This window comes from Serinus canaria, chromosome 8, assembly GCF_022539315.1.
Source record: "Serinus canaria isolate serCan28SL12 chromosome 8, serCan2020, whole genome shotgun sequence".
NCBI classification, from domain to species: domain Eukaryota; kingdom Metazoa; phylum Chordata; class Aves; order Passeriformes; family Fringillidae; genus Serinus; species Serinus canaria.
This window is the reverse complement of record NC_066322.1, coordinates 5517411-5532961: the sequence shown is the minus strand read 5'-3', so window position 1 is coordinate 5532961 and position 15551 is coordinate 5517411. Positions and strand designations below refer to the sequence as shown.

At 40.2% G+C, this 15551-nt stretch overlaps 1 protein-coding gene across 1 annotated transcript in view; it reads right to left on the bottom strand.

Annotated features, from left to right (window-relative positions):
* Nucleotides 1-335: 335 nt before the first annotated feature.
* SLC1A7 (solute carrier family 1 member 7) overlaps nt 336-15551 on the bottom strand; it is a 46023-nt gene continuing 30807 nt past the window's right edge. Inside the window, exons 8-11 of the mRNA XM_009088739.3 lie at nt 9981-10175; nt 6735-6869; nt 2679-2778; nt 336-596 (exon numbers count right to left, since the gene is read on the bottom strand). Coding sequence (XP_009086987.1) covers nt 360-596; nt 2679-2778; nt 6735-6869; nt 9981-10175 — 667 coding nt within the window. The 3' untranslated portion in view covers nt 336-359. The remainder of the gene's footprint in view (nt 597-2678; nt 2779-6734; nt 6870-9980; nt 10176-15551) is intronic.

Sequence of the window (15551 nt, the reverse complement as noted above, 5' to 3'; positions counted from 1 at the left end):
TGAGATTCACAAAAAAAGGCTTTGGTTAGAAAATCAAAAAGGGTCAAATAAAAAAAGCTTTAAAAAAAAGGACGCCAAAGGAGGGTCAAATACCATATAGAAGTCAGTGAGTGCAGAATAAAACAGTAGCAGTCCATTAGTTAATTTTTCAGTAGTAAAATCTTCCACCTAAAGAAGCCCATGTCTTTTGCACGCTGTGTGCCGTGCTTGACGTTCACAGCTGGTCTCCTAGCTCCAGTACAAGCAGGGTGGCGATAAGTCCATGCTCTCCTGTTCAAGGCAAAGAGTCCTTCTTCCAGCTGTGAGGTAGAGATTGGGTATCAGGTCACTGGGGTGTGAGATACCTCTGAGTGTAGCAGTCACACATTTGTTTCTAGTTCATTTATTTCAATAGTGCAGTGGTCTTTACTGTTGGATTTCTTAGTGTGATTCTCCACTGGAGTTTCTTCTTGCTCCACTTGTATGGGTATATGGTGCTGCAACCCTTTCACTGTTTCTGGTCCACGAGATTCATTCATGGTCTTCACACAGCCATTTCTCTGGTAAGCCACAATCTGATGGATGTTAATAGGCTTAGTTTCACAGATCAATGGCACCTATGTGAAAAGCATTAAGATCTGGAATACTGCCACTGATTGCTGTATAAAACAGGGAGGGAGTTTTTACTTGGAAAGCCTGTGGGCTGCTTTACATTCACCAGGATTATCAAGAGCCCCCATGGACTTCCAGAAGCTGTTTGTCATATACACTAAAGCATCTTTGTACCATCTGCATGAAGCAAAGGAATCTCTGTAAAAATGCAAATTCTGTCACAACTCTTAATTGAACTTACACTCATAGCAGCTGCTTGCCATTGGTAAAATGATACAGGTAGGGTAAATAGAGACCAGAATTCCAGGGCTCACTTCAAAAGGTAAAGACTCTCAATGGCCAGTGTGCTGAGGTCTGGGCAGTGCTTACTCTTGGGTGCAATTAAATAGACCAACAAATCGTTAGTTGTTGCCTTATGCCTTTCTTCTAACCCAATAAAATAACACCTGTCTCTTCAGTTTGCTCTGATTTGAAAGAAATAAATGGGATTTTATTAACTGATTCATAAGTTAAATATCGAAGTGTTCTTTAAATCAAACCAGATTCTGATGGGGAAAGTAAGACGTAAATACTGGCAAAGAAAGGAGGTGGGCTTGCAGCTGAGAAAATATGGCCTTTGGGTATATATTACTAACTGCACAAATTATGCAGCCAAAATGTATGGCAGACTAGCAGTATATTTTAATACCATTACAGAGCATGATTCAAAGAAAAATCTCATCATAGATGACTAAATAATCCCTGAGGAGGGATTTCATATTACTGCAACATCTCCTCTTAAGTTCTGACCGAGTTCTAAATACAGCAGTGAAATGTCAGGAGGCCTGTGTTATGCAGGAGCTCAGCCTACACTTCTGGATTTGTAATGGATGACCTACCTTGCCCATAGGCTGTGTTTTAGGGGGTTTGTAGGTAGCTGCAAGTGTAGCCCCTGTAGTCAGGCCTAATCCTGTCATCAGTAGTTACTGCAGGTGCTAATTACCTCAGAGGACACTGCCTGTCTTTCTACATACTACTTGAAAGAGCAGGAATTTTAAATGAATGTTGCAGGAAGGTATGAGAATGGGATTGACCACAAAATTCTAGAATGAGAGAAATAATGATAGAAACAAAACATTGCTATTTGTGTGGAATACTACAGGTGATGCACAGAAATGAAACTTGTCTTGTGAAGATCAGTCCCGATGAAGAAATGTTCCTGTGTTATTTTTCTGTCTTTGTTGAAGAAAGGCAATGAGAGTCTGCCATGAGCTAAAATGGTTGGAGATTAGCACCTCCAAATCTGGTGGGTTTATGGAATTAGGAATCTCTTTTGTCAAGGATTGAAGGAAGGACATGAGAAGTTCCTGTTACAAGGAAAGACTGAATTATGCGACCAAAGAGGAAGGAGAAATGCACAGGAGTGGAAGGAAGCAGGGGCAGAACACAGAGGTATGTGTGCTGTATGAAATAAGATATAAAGGAGAAAGAAACAGAACTGTAAGGAAGGGCTTGTATTAAATATAGAAATCATGAAGATGTCTGAGAATGAAGTCTGGAATGGAGTCATGTGCTTGTGCTAGTCTGGAAAGAAAATTATTGCAAGGGTGGCTTCAGTTTATGTTGACTCAGGGGCTTGCAATGCCCGGAGTAGTTGCTTTTGATGTGAGCTCATTGATTGCACATATACACACTCATGGATACCTTTACCTCTCCCTCCACACAGGTAGTCAGGGACATCTGTCACTCTGCTCTGATGCTGGTCACACTTCTAGCAGGACAAATTACTGACCAGTCAGGACCTTGGTGCTGAGTGTGGGACTTACAGTTTCAGCATCTCATGCATTTGCAGAACAGCACAGCTGCTTCTGCTGCTCCAGTCCCCTGTGTGCCAGACACAGCTGCCTTGCAAGCTCTGAACTCCAGTGGCTTGTCACATGACCTCATGGAAGAAGATCCCTCCGCCCCATCTGCTAAGCTTCCCATTGTCCAATTCTGTCCTCTCTCTGAAACATCCTTTATAAATGGAGGAACCAAATGTGGGAGCTCACAGGTTCTTTGCCATAGCACAGCACACCCTGGCACACCCTGGCTCACAGTGTGGTTACCTCATCACCATCCTTGATAAACTCCTTCCGGCAGATGTGGGCCATGATCCCAGCAGCCAGTGCGTCCCCCAGGACATTGATCATTGTTCTAAACCTGTCTCTGAAAAATGAAACAATAATGGTGAGGTGTTGGCTCTTTGGGTAAAATCCTGTGCCTCCATCAGCTGTAATTGCACCTGAAGGCCAGTTTTGTTTGGTTTATGAGCTAAAATGTTTAGAAATGTTAAGAAGTTGGGTCTCAGGCATCCTGTAGTTATTGAACAGGCAATTTGGGTTATCCAGCCTTTTCTGGATAACACAAATTACCTGTTTTGGTGTAAAACCAAGCAGGTGTGCTGTGCTGCCACACACTTGATTGTGTAACTGAGCTAAGTGGAGCAGCTGTGTCCCCCTAGAGATGCAAACTGATTCAGCACTGAAAAGGTGGAGCTGCACATCACACCTGCATTTCTGTCCTAGTTTATATGTTAAGGTCCAGCAACATGGCCTGATTTGGAGACTGGTGCTGCAAATGTCTGAATTCAATAAAAGCAGAAATCAGCCAGCATAACCAGTCCCTTTTATTAGTCATCACGGTACCAATCTTTGCAACCAAAGTGCTTCTTAAGAAGATTATTGTATTGGTAGAATAGGCAGGATACAATCAAAATAATTCAGAAGATTGCTAGGTAACTACACTCACAAACCAAGCAGCCACTGACCGTATTTAAGTAATGTTCATTCCTGTAAAACCTGTGGTGGCTTTAGCTCTTATGCAGCCTGTGCAGTAGTCCTTGAAGACTCTTCATTTTCAGTCACCTCTTCCAATTTAAATTTGTATCCTTGACAGTATTTTGTGTATATATAGTTTTACTGTTTTTCATGTGTTCACTTACTGGATTTCTTCCCTGTTTACACCACTGTCTAACGAATAAATCTATTAAAATACAGATTGTAAATAGACAAAAGTAACTGGTTGTCAAAGATAAATGTTACACTTGAATCATCCTGGAACCTATTAGTTAAAATTGATGGGATTTCAGATAGATGATATAGCTTCTAAGTCTGAAATACGTCACGTTTTTCCAAGAAAAACATATACATCTGAAAACTCTGTCATATTAGCAACTTAATTTATAAATGTAGGTTATAAAATGGAGGTTCAGAAATCTCCAGATGTTTGGCTTATTAAAGTCAGTGACAGTCCAATATCAACAGTCCCCAGATCAGATTTCTGATCCTGTATCTTAATATAGAAAAGAATTGAAACTCTGTGCTGATTTTTTTTCTCAGATATTTTAGGCAGCTACTCAGTGCATATAAATGTTTATGCATTTGCCTGCTTAATTATCATGGAAATTCCTGCATGAGAGCTTATTTGTATGTTGCCAAATTATATGTACAACTGCGAGTAACTTCAGCAATAATACTCCACAGCTTACACCTAGACACAGTTGTTGACTCCCGGACCCAGTCCTACACTTGTTTGCTCAATCAATTTTTTAAAATTCCTGCTGTTCTGATTTTGGGGTTTGCCTTGAAGCAAAAATTTCCACAAGAACATGTTAAACAGGGAAAAAAAGCAGTTACAGCACATACTGATAAAAGTTTCTGTTACACATTGACTTCTTTCCTTCTTGATTATCAAATAATGATTCTTGGAAAGATACTCAGTGTTGTGAATTTTGGATTGTGCAACAAGTCAGCTGTGGTAGAGAAGAAGCTGTATGAGCAGAGCTCAAGAGTTTGAGCTCCCTTTTGAGCTCTAATTAGCATCTTTTCAAGACAGGAGTTTTCCAAGGAAACAGTGCTCTACCCTGAAACTCTTTAGCAAAGGGAGTGCCTGGCACATTGTTTGACCAGTTGTGTTCCCCATTCTGAGTGTATGGAGCAGTCTGCACTGTGCATGAGAAGAATCACAACACACAACATTGGCATTTCTCCACTGAGAGGCCAACCTGCCACCAACCTGGTGGAATTTCTCTCAGTGCAAACCTGTGAGTCAGTGGTATTTGAGCTCTAATTGATATTATTAAAGATGTAAGACTTTTACCTTGTGTTTGATAAATGAGCTAGGAAACATTTTGATTTTCTTCTTTATGTCTCTAAGCACTAGCTAAAGGTATGAAGGTCACATACACATTATGGCTACCTAAGAGTTGTAATACCTGCAGTGCATTGTAATGGGTATTTCAGTCTCGTGAGATCATCTAACCAGCCTTCTTTAAGCATTCTTCATACTCCAGTACTTCCAAAACTAATACTGAAAATATTCATGGTGTCAACCATGTTGACACTTTGCATCTGCAGGCTCTTGAAACCACCAAGTGCCGAAATACAGAAATATGCTTTTTGTTTGAAAGGTCATCTGCAAAAGACAGAAAATTGGGTCTATTCCTTACTCAGTTTTTAATACCATCTGGAGCTATAGCCTGAAAAGTCTTTTCTCTGTTGTTTTGAAAAGTTGTGTAAGACAAAAAGAAGAATAATTCCCATGTACACTGGAAGGCTTACTGGAAAAACAATGAAATGTTGATGTTGCAAGAGCTGGGCAAAAACTGAGCAATATAGAGGGAAAAGGGTTTTGTAATAGAGTCTTAAATATTCATACAATGCAAGATTCATTACTCCTATTAATGCTAATAATAATAACATTTTATTACACTGGAGAGAAAATATTTTTTCTCACAATTCTTCATACCAAAAAAAAAAAAAAAAAAAAAAGTGGCTAAAAGCTGAATAAAATAAGATCTATAACAGAATGAACTTGTAACACAATTTACCCAGAACCCTGATGTAATGAAACTCCCTATATAGAAGGAGATATATTTTATGTAGCATAAATAAAAATAATTTGGATATTTTCTTGTGTATGCATGTGCTAGTTACACAGTTAATTGACATGCTAATGAGCTAGGGGCCAGTATTTTATGGTTCATCTTCCTAGACTATTCAAAATTGATTGGTTAATCAGCATTTACATGAAAGTTGAGAATTCAAATAAACCACTCCATATGAATTTTTAGTGACTCTTCCCTTGGGTGACACAAATCCCTCTCATCCTGACTGTGTTAAGTTTCAGCCCCTGGCTGTGCTGTTAAATGCCCCTGATTGGGGATGCAGCAAAATGCCCTCTCTACAGAGTGGCTGCTCTTGCAAAACTGGGGGCTGCAAGGAGGTGCTGCCTATTTAGCACTGAAATCAGAGACCATAGAATTGCATCAGGGTCTGTGGTGAAAGGAAGACATTCTTGGTGCCAGCACTCAGGCTGGCTGTACCGGGGCTGCAGCAGCAGTAGCCATGCACAGCCCACACCATCACCGTGCTGCAAGGCTCTTGTGGGTGCAAGGGTGCCAGTGGTGGCAGTGGTACTTGCTGGCTTTAGCAGTGGCTCAGGCCTCTTGCAGAGTGCTTCACTACTGTGAGATGATGGCTTTGAAATGTCAGTGGGCTGATAAGTAGAGTGCAGGCAAACCATGTTTCCTAGGAATGTTGGCCCCTTATCCTTGCCCAAGGAAAGGTTCCAGAGTTGCCCCTTAAGCACATTTGTCTGGCTCAACCTTCAGACTTGAAGATCATCATCCAGCCTGGCTAGGTGCAGCCACTTCCACTCCTGACTAACCTAGGTAAAAGTAGCTTTTAGGTTCTTTTGGGATCTGAGTTGAAGTAGGTACTTTGTTCTCCTTCTTCATCCTCCTTCCCTGTGAATGTGAAGACTGATCAACATTCTCTTCTGGACAATCTTATCTATGTAAAAAGCTGCTGTGGTGACCTTTCAGCTTGGTTTTAGACTAAATGGACTCCATTTCTTCAGCCTTTCCATGCAAGACCTATTTCCAAGATTCATCTAGGCTTCCTCATTTGTTTTTTTCAATATAATGTCCACATCAGCCAAGTTTTTAATCTAAGGCTACATGAATACCATTTCAAATTACATAATAACTTCCTTTGCCTTTTATATATATATATATATATATGTGTATATATATATACACACACACACACATTTCTATTACATAAATGTATATATTATATATTTTTAATATTTATTTTATATATAAAAATTGTGTTACTTACAGTGCCCAGTCAACAGCAATAATCAACGTGATGTCGTCTGTTGGGAGCCCCACCGAGGTGAGAACAATGACCATTGTCACCAGGCCAGCTTGGGGGATGCCTGCAGCACCTATGCTGGCAGCTGTTGCTGTGATACTTTGACAAGGAAAGAAAGGAATAGGCGTTACTTTCTGGAAGAAACCACACATGTTTCTAAACCATGCTCTGACACAAGGCACTGCATGGAAGTGCCAGTGTTTTGTGGCAGAGTCCAGGTGAGACAGCAAGGACAGGCCAAACTGTCTGCCCAGGGCTAAATTCTCACCTTCAGCCTTTGCAGCCTTGGTGCTGGTGGGGCAGTTCTGTTCTCTGCCAGTATCAAAGGTGCAGAGCAGAGGGGCCAGCCAGGCTGTCGGCTGGGTTCTGCCAGCTTCTCATGGGTGATGACACCACCCAGAGCTGTGTGCCAGGAGTCTGCCAGCCCCACTCATGGCTGTTGTCCTTGGCAGCTCAGCTCCCAGCAGACACCTCTGGGTCACCACGGGCAAATCCTTGGCTGGCCCTGCCTGGGGCCTTTACTGTCAATCCGTCTCAAGGGTTAGGCCAAGGGTAAAGAGGCTGGGCCAGGGTGAAGCCCTTGCACAGCACATGGCTTTGCCCACTTGGATCTAAATATGAAGCAAGCCTGAATGTGACTGTACATGTTCAGTTTCTGGAAAGTATTTTTACTTGACCTTCATACCATTTTTTCAGCCCGGCAAGTAGAAATGAGTGCGAGACCAGGGCAAGAGTAGACCTGGCAGGTTTAACATACTTTTCATAATGTTATTTTTGAGGGAGGGATTTAATTCCTTTTTCCAGGAGCAAAGGCAACTGGATGTATTCATTTCCACCAAACTAGTGACTTCCAAGAGCTAGGCTATCCAGCAGAGAGACAAAGAACAAATGTTGACAGTTGTAAAAGGATGACAGAAAGCATTTATACTGATAATCCTCTGCATTCATCAGTCAAGAATGTCAGAGCTTTTGGCAAGCAGTTAAGTCTCATTAACCTACTATGGAAAATGAGGATAAGTGTATTCACCCATATGGAAACTGAAACACAGGGATAGCCAGTCCCTTGCTTACAGCTGTACAGTGTACCAGTACAGCAGCAGCAGTATTTCTACCTAGAGCCTTTTTTTTCTAAAATAAAACAAAACCCATTAGCATGTGGGTGTGATAGGGAAGGGGAAAGACCCAAAATTAAATTTTGCAAAATTTAACTTGTGTAGCATCCTAATAACATTGTAATAGAGCACAGATAGGAAGGGACAGAAGTTCAGTAGCTGAGTAAGAGATAACTGTAGTTTACATTAAAAGCCTTTCCAGTTAGTGGTGTGAAATGGCTGTCTCATCAGGACTGCTTCTGCCTCTTACATCAAGCCACAAAGTCTCATAACTCATTTGGGAGTAAAACTAGGAATATTTAACTTAGATTTTACAAGCAAGCTCATCTGCTAATCCATTCCATCTTTACCTTAATATAGATCTTTCTTTCTGTAAGATGATCAGTTGATGGAAATCTTTACTTTCTTTCTCTGCTGCGTCAATGTTTGCATTGATAGAAACTGTTAACCTGGATTTTACAAACTATGAGCAAAGAAGACTATTATTTAATATGTTTTTAATATGATTATTTAATATGTTTTCCCTCTGGCAAAAATACCCTGGCTTTAAGAATTGTTTGAATTTTAACTCTCCAGATCATAAAGTATCAAGATCTAAGGTAGGTTTGGCCTATAGAACACTGTTAGAATTTGGATTACATCATTGATGGTACTGAGTCCACCATCATTTCCTGTTTAGCTTCCTCATTTATGCATCTTTTTATTTTTCTTCTCTTCTTGGATTTTCCCCAATATTTACTTGTATTTTCAGTCTACTGTTTTACTTCTGTCTAGTCCTTATGTACTAGCACTTACTGTGGGGGGTAAAAGAGATAAAAGGAGGTTCTCCTAAGAAAAAGTTAGAGCTTACATTCTTTCCATTTACAATCACCCTTCTTCTTCATTTTTAAAATTACTGTTCTTTACTTCAAAGTGTGTGTAATATCATGCTCTGCCATGTTTTAGCATCACATGCTAAAAAAATGCTCGAAATTCCAAATCACAAAAGACTTAAATTTTAGCACAGGCTCATTCCAACAGTTTTCAAAGAGAGTGTAAGCCTGAAGCAAGAGCTCATATGGGCACAATTTATTTCTTCTTTTTGTAGTCCAACCAGGTCTTGCCAAAAGCCCATTAGCAAACCTCAGCTGTCATCTGGGGTTGGTTTCAGGACTCTCCTCTTCTTGTCATGAAGGTTTTCAGGTCCAGCAGAAGACGGGCAAGGCCCAGCAGTGTAAATGGGGCAGTGGTGAGGTCAGTGGGTGGGTAGTTAAGCAGATCTCAAATATATTGCACAAAGCTCTGACTATGAGGAATGTTTTTATAATCATTTGTTCCCTGCTGGAAACCTGCAGGTTTCAGTCCCTGATGAATTCTTTGGCAGTCACTGGAGTTATTCTGGCAGTAATTGTTCAGCTGGATCTTCCAGTCTTTTGGATCCATTACAGACCTTTCAAGGATGGAGTACACAGCTATAACACTCTCTACCCACTGAGAGCATGGTTGTTTATGAAGCTTTCTGCTTTAACAAGCAGCAGAGAAGACAATTAAAAAACATCTCAGTGACCTGACATCTTTGTGAAAACCTGTCCTGATGGTAGCATCTGTCCTCCTTCCCTCTTCTCCTAATGCTGCAAGAGTTTCCCAGCACACACTATTCTCTGTTACTTGATGTAAGACTTCCAGTTTTGCATCTTTTTAACTTTTTCCTTTCAGTTGAAGACACAAATCAGACTTAAGGTTGAAAACAGTTGTGAAGTTAAAAATAGTGTTTTAAACACCCATAATAATAAAATGTTCCAATGCTAGAAGTGATCAATGGGTTGCCTAAAAGCAAAAATTAGGCAGTTATCCTCAATCAGAAGCACATTTCCTGTTGTCCACAAGCATCTATTGAACAGGACCACTACAATTTCTCTTTGAGCGGTCCCCGATTTCTGTGTTACTTGGAAACAACCCTTCAATGAGGGATGCATCTGTGATAACAGCAGAGATGAGTTTTGTTCTTGCTACATGCAAGAGTAATGCCTCAGACTCAATAAAGCGGTGACCCTGATGGGTCCCTTCCCACTCAGCTGATTCCATGGTTCAATGCAGCATGTGGAATTTGGGTTTGTACCTTATGGTGATGATCTGCCCAAAGTCCAGCTCATAGTTGTTGACTTGGGCGATGAAGATGGCGGCCACGGCCTCGTAGAGCGCTGTCCCGTCCATGTTGATGGTGGCTCCCACGGGCAGCACGAAGCGCGCGATCCTCCTGTCCACGTGGTTGTTCTCCAGCAAGCACTTGAAAGTGATAGGCAGAGTGGCTGAGCTGCACAACAGCACAGAAGAACACACTGGGTTATTTTTGTTTCTGGGGAATTGTAGCAAACCTTGTCCTGGCAGGGGAAGTTTCACCCAGCCATCCGAGCTCGCTCCTTGCTCTGCCTGGGACTCACTTGCCAGGTAACTGACCCCTCTGCTGGATGGAGGATAAAGACAGTTACACGTATAAATGTTGGAGTTAGTGCTAATTTTGCTTCCCAAAGTTAGAAATATTTTTCTCTTTCCCTGTTTCAGAAGCAATTGGACAGAATTCCCACAGTGGCAATGTTGTACACACAAATGCAAAGAAAGGGAGCAACATCCTTCGCAGATTATTACTAAAATCTCAGAAAACTGTTTTACACTCATGGTTTCTAAAAATCTTTCCTTCCAGGCCCACCCCATGTGTAAACAATTTTTTATTTCTGCAAGGGTTAGACAAAGATCTTATCAACAGCAGGCTGAAAATAAAAGTTGCAGACAAAAGGTCTGTGTTTAAGAATATAAAATCTCATTTTCTCCCTGGGACAGATCTGCCCCCATCCCTTCTCTGATCATATAACAACCACATAACTACAGGTCATATAATAGTGTGTACACATGTAAATAAGATGTGTGTGGAATAGAATGGAATGATGTAAGAACATTTTACAGGTATTCATTTTAAATTGAGCTTGATACCCTAAAAAATATTTCTGATTTTTGTTTTCATTAATTGACACAATTAACAAAACACTGTATGGTCATATATTTTCTCATTTTTAATAAGAAGCACACATGTTTAAATACTAATACACCAAAATATATTCATTTGTGTATTTTATCAGCCTTTTGGTAGCATTCTGCATTTTACCATGTGGTGTCTCATTCACTGATGTCATGAGTAATGAGACTGCATTCAAATGAGTGAGGGGGTATTTTTTATGGCACATTAGTTTGTATGGAAAATAAGTAACACCACTGGAAAAAAAAACCACAAATCACAAAATATTTTCCTTGTTATTATACCAACTTTAATACACTGCTCACTATCTGAGCTGCTGACTATTTAAATAGATGTAATATAGCAAACTGCTTCAAAATTTATTCCAAAGTTACCTCTTAAAAAAGATGGTAATAGGGGAAATATGGTATGGTGACACTGTGATCTGCAGTGTCCAGTTGTCCTGTAATTTACATGCCCTGAGCAAGGTAATCCAGGTGTCTTCCCCCTGGTTTGGCAGTTCAGATTGCTCTGTCACTGTGTGTAGTGGCCCTCACATCACAAGGGCTCCAATACCTAAATCTTATCATGACCATTAGCTGTTCTCAATTGAAGATAACACATTGCATCTGCAGATTCTTTCTCAGTTGTTGCAAATGTCCTATAAAAGCACAGAGGGATTCCAAAAACTCTGAAATCACAACTCTAAGTTTGCAGGAATGCCTAAACAAAATGTTTCCATGAGTAGGAGTTGTCATTTCATATTTGTGCAAGTTGTTTGAGGAAAGTAACTGTGTTTGGAAATGAAAAGTAACTTCCTGCTATGGAAACACAAAAGAAGAAAGACAAGGCTATGTTTTCAGTATGATAGCTCTGTTTTCTATAACTTTATGAAGTCTAACTGCTGAATTATTTACTACAAACTGGCAGTCACTGCCTGAAAATCCAGACCAAAGTCTTTCTCTGAATATGTAAATATGCTGGAAAGGCAAGAAAGCAATGGAAATCTGATTACCTCCTGTAATTGGGGTATAGTAAACTTTTAAATTCAGGCAGTCCTAGTGTTTAATCAATATTTACTTTGAAAGACAAACAGAGCAGAGCATAACCCCATAATCGCCAAGGTGCTCATGAGATGTCATTTCTCTTTTGAGCGTGCCTGTCATTTTTCACACAGTCATTTGTGAATGAAATCCTCTGCCTCTTGTTCACCATGAAGTGTTCATAAAAGAAGAGGCTGAGGCTCACAAATAATGTAGAACTGAAAGCCCTGGGAGTAGCTGCAACCAGGAGCAGACTCAGTAGCAGTTCTGGATGTTCTGACTAGAGGCTAAGCTGAGAAAAAATTATTTAACTCATTGTCTCCCTTTTCTGCTACTAGTCAGTTTTGGAGAGTTACTGGTTTTTAAAGACAGTCTTCCCTCAGATGTTTGGCTTTTCTGTAACAAAACTCTGTCTGATTTCTTTGGGTGGAAATGAGGACAAAAAGGTAATCTTACACATCCTTGGCACCTTGCCCACGCTTTGACATAACAGAATATTAAACCTAAGTGTGTGTTCTGAGGGCAGAGAGCTGAGCTGTCAAATGTGCAAATTTAAGCTGATTAACATGTTACAGTTTGGTTGATATGTGTAAAATATCGTGCAAAACAACCTCCCAATACCAATGGAACAACCAGCAAAATCTGTATCTATTTCCATTTTTGTAAGCAGATTTTTTGACACTGTTTTTGCAAGAATTCAACTTTTGAACTTGTTCACTATCTCACAGTTAGGTGTGTCTTTTATTTGAATTTTATGCTGCCTGAAGTAACATTTCTAAGGCACATAACAACACATTGAATTAGCTGTTTGTTAAATATTACCATAATAAAGAAATGGTCAGAATGTAAATGCAATGATGATTAAAAACATGCAAGATATTTCAAGAAAACAAATTTCCAGATTCTTGTACTTTCTTAGACAGGCAACTACTACATTGTCTCGCTCAAATTTATAACACTGCATCTTAGGGTTAGTAGGATGTGTGTCCTACCTACTCCTGCTGAAAAACTTTCCAGAACTCTCTGCTCAGATGAGAAACTTAAAGTAAGATCTAGAGGTAGTCTTCTCAATTTGCACTAAATTTGCTTTTATGTGCTTTCTATATTTCTCCTTGCACAATCAGCTGTTGCAACACATGATGTTAAAAATCAGCTTTGTCCTCTCTCAGCCTGGATTGACCCCATCAGTCTTTTTAACCTCTCACTTAGCAGATTGCTACTTTACATCCCTGGTTACCCTTTCAGTACCTGTTTCACAGAAATGAACTTTTCCTGAATACAGCTGACAGAAGTTGTGTGGAACCTCCTAGAAGAGGTTGTTCAATGATGTTCCATTTTTACTCATATTGTATCATCTGGCACATACCAGAAAAATATGTCTTATTTAAGGCTTTGGCTATTTCTGTCTCTCAGGAGGCAAAGGGAAAAAAAAAAAAAGGTCCTACTGTAGTTTTGGAGTAATATTAATATATAATTTCAATATTATAAAAGACAATATCAAACAATTTGTCTAGTTTGTCTTTCTAGTTTAACTCGGTGAAGTTTGTTTTCTTGAAAGCTACTTTTATCTAGTGGAGCAGTAACATTAAAGCCTGACATTTAATATTTATTAAGAGAAAAAAATACTCTAAAGAACTGATCTTAATCTGTTAAGTCTTTTAAAAACTGACCCAAAGCTTTCAGCTGAGAAGTATCTTCTTCCAGCATTAACTCTAACAATTAAAAATACATTATTAGAGTCTTATCTCAAATTTGGGATAAAATGCTGCAGCTGCAGAGACTGAGCATAAGCTAATGCTGGCCCAGACCAAGCTCTTACTAGTGAGAGCCACAAAGACAGCCAGTCTCTGTGGAAGAACAGCTGTTCAGCCTGCTCTGTTTATCTTATCATTCAAATGCATTTTGATATTTGCTCCAAAAAAATCAGCAAACTGATCTCATCTCCCCTTTCTAAATCTGCCTTTAATTTACACTGTGCAACAGCCAAGATCTTAGTGTTTCATAAGCAGCAAAACCCTTGAAAAACTCATGGTTTATAATTTGTCTTCAGAGAAGATGAAAATTGCTTCTTTTAATGGGATGTACCACTGAAAAGATGCTGCTTTAATTCATTAATGATATGGAAAGATGACCTAGAAAAACAAAATTCCCTCTTGCCATTGGAAGAGGAAAGTTAAAATCAAGAAGAATTTTGCCTCCTGGCCACATTCTGCTTTTTCAATGTGGTAAGAGGTGACAAAATCAGGGGCAGTGAGAGGGGAAGAAAGCAGAGTCAGAGATCCCCAAATGTGCAGCCAGAGCAGGGTGGGCAGGGGCAGCACGTGCTGTGCACCTCACAGTGGTGCAGGAAAGAGGAACTGTGCACATTCATTTGTGTCCTAAAGGATGCACCAAAGGGAAAAGATCTGCTTTCCTGCCCCTGCCTCTGCACTGGTATTGGTGCAAACCAAAATATTGCTGTGGCTGGGATTTCTGGAGAAGCATAAGGGGACTGAGAATGGGGTGCAGAACATTTCACTAAAGGGAAACAAGCAGAAATAATGTTGAGATGCAGTAAAATCCTTGCCAGCAGATGGCTGCTTAGTGGCTTTCAGGTTCTTCTGTGTTAAATTCTTGGGCTGTGTAAATGGTATTGTTTTTGCTTCTTGTTGTTTGATCTTTAGCTTTAAAAACAAGCTTTCCCCAGGTGCAGAGTATCTGCAATGAATATCAGCACTCTGACTCGTGGTTTTCTTTCTATCTTTAGATGTAGACCTGAAGCAACACAGAAACATCTCCAAAAAACACATCAGTATTCTTAAAATCAACTCTTTGTTCTCCTCTAGGATGATCTGAAAATCCAATACCCTCATGACAAGTGTTATATAATGCCCCTGTGGCAAGCCTTATTTAACCAAATACAGATGTGTTGACGGTCAGGAGAGGCAGCTCTCCTGTCCAGCCCCAGTTATTTGTGCATGTTCTTTTGGCAACAGCTCAGTTATGTGCAGTATCCATTCCTTTCAGTGTAATGAAGGTGAAAAGTTCAGCTATCTCTAGGATAGACACTGTGATTTGAGCAGAAAAACATTGGAAACCATGTTGGGCCTGTGTTAGATTTGCAAAATATACACATTCTTAAGGAGGGACAAACAGCTAAATCCAAAAATGTCCAAGGCCCAAATCCATAAGTTCAGAGCCTTCCCTCAGGACTCACCTTAAATATGGAGGTACTTTAGCTTCTGCCAATAAAGATATTAATCTGGTACAAGTCCTGTTGGTGGTTCTGGTGCAGACTGAGCTGCCAGCTGGTGCCAGAGCTCTGTTCCCAAATACAGCCCCTCTGGTCCTGTAAGTAGTTATTCCTTGCACAGCTGAAGGGGAGAGGGCTGTCTCAAAGCACTTGATATCCCCAGAGGCAAGATCTTGTCTGGGAGTCAGAGCCCAGGAGAGTCAAAGCACAGGTTTAAGAGAAAGCTGAATTCTTTGTGTGTTCCCCACTGTCAGAGGGCACTCTCACATCAGCTTGTAAGGGCTAAGGAAATGGGGCTGGAAAAAACCCCAAGTAAGAATTGATTTCCCTTACAGAGGCTCAGCAGAGACAGAAATCTCTTTCTCATCAGTTTCCAGATCAGTAAAGGACTCCTAAATTGGTGAT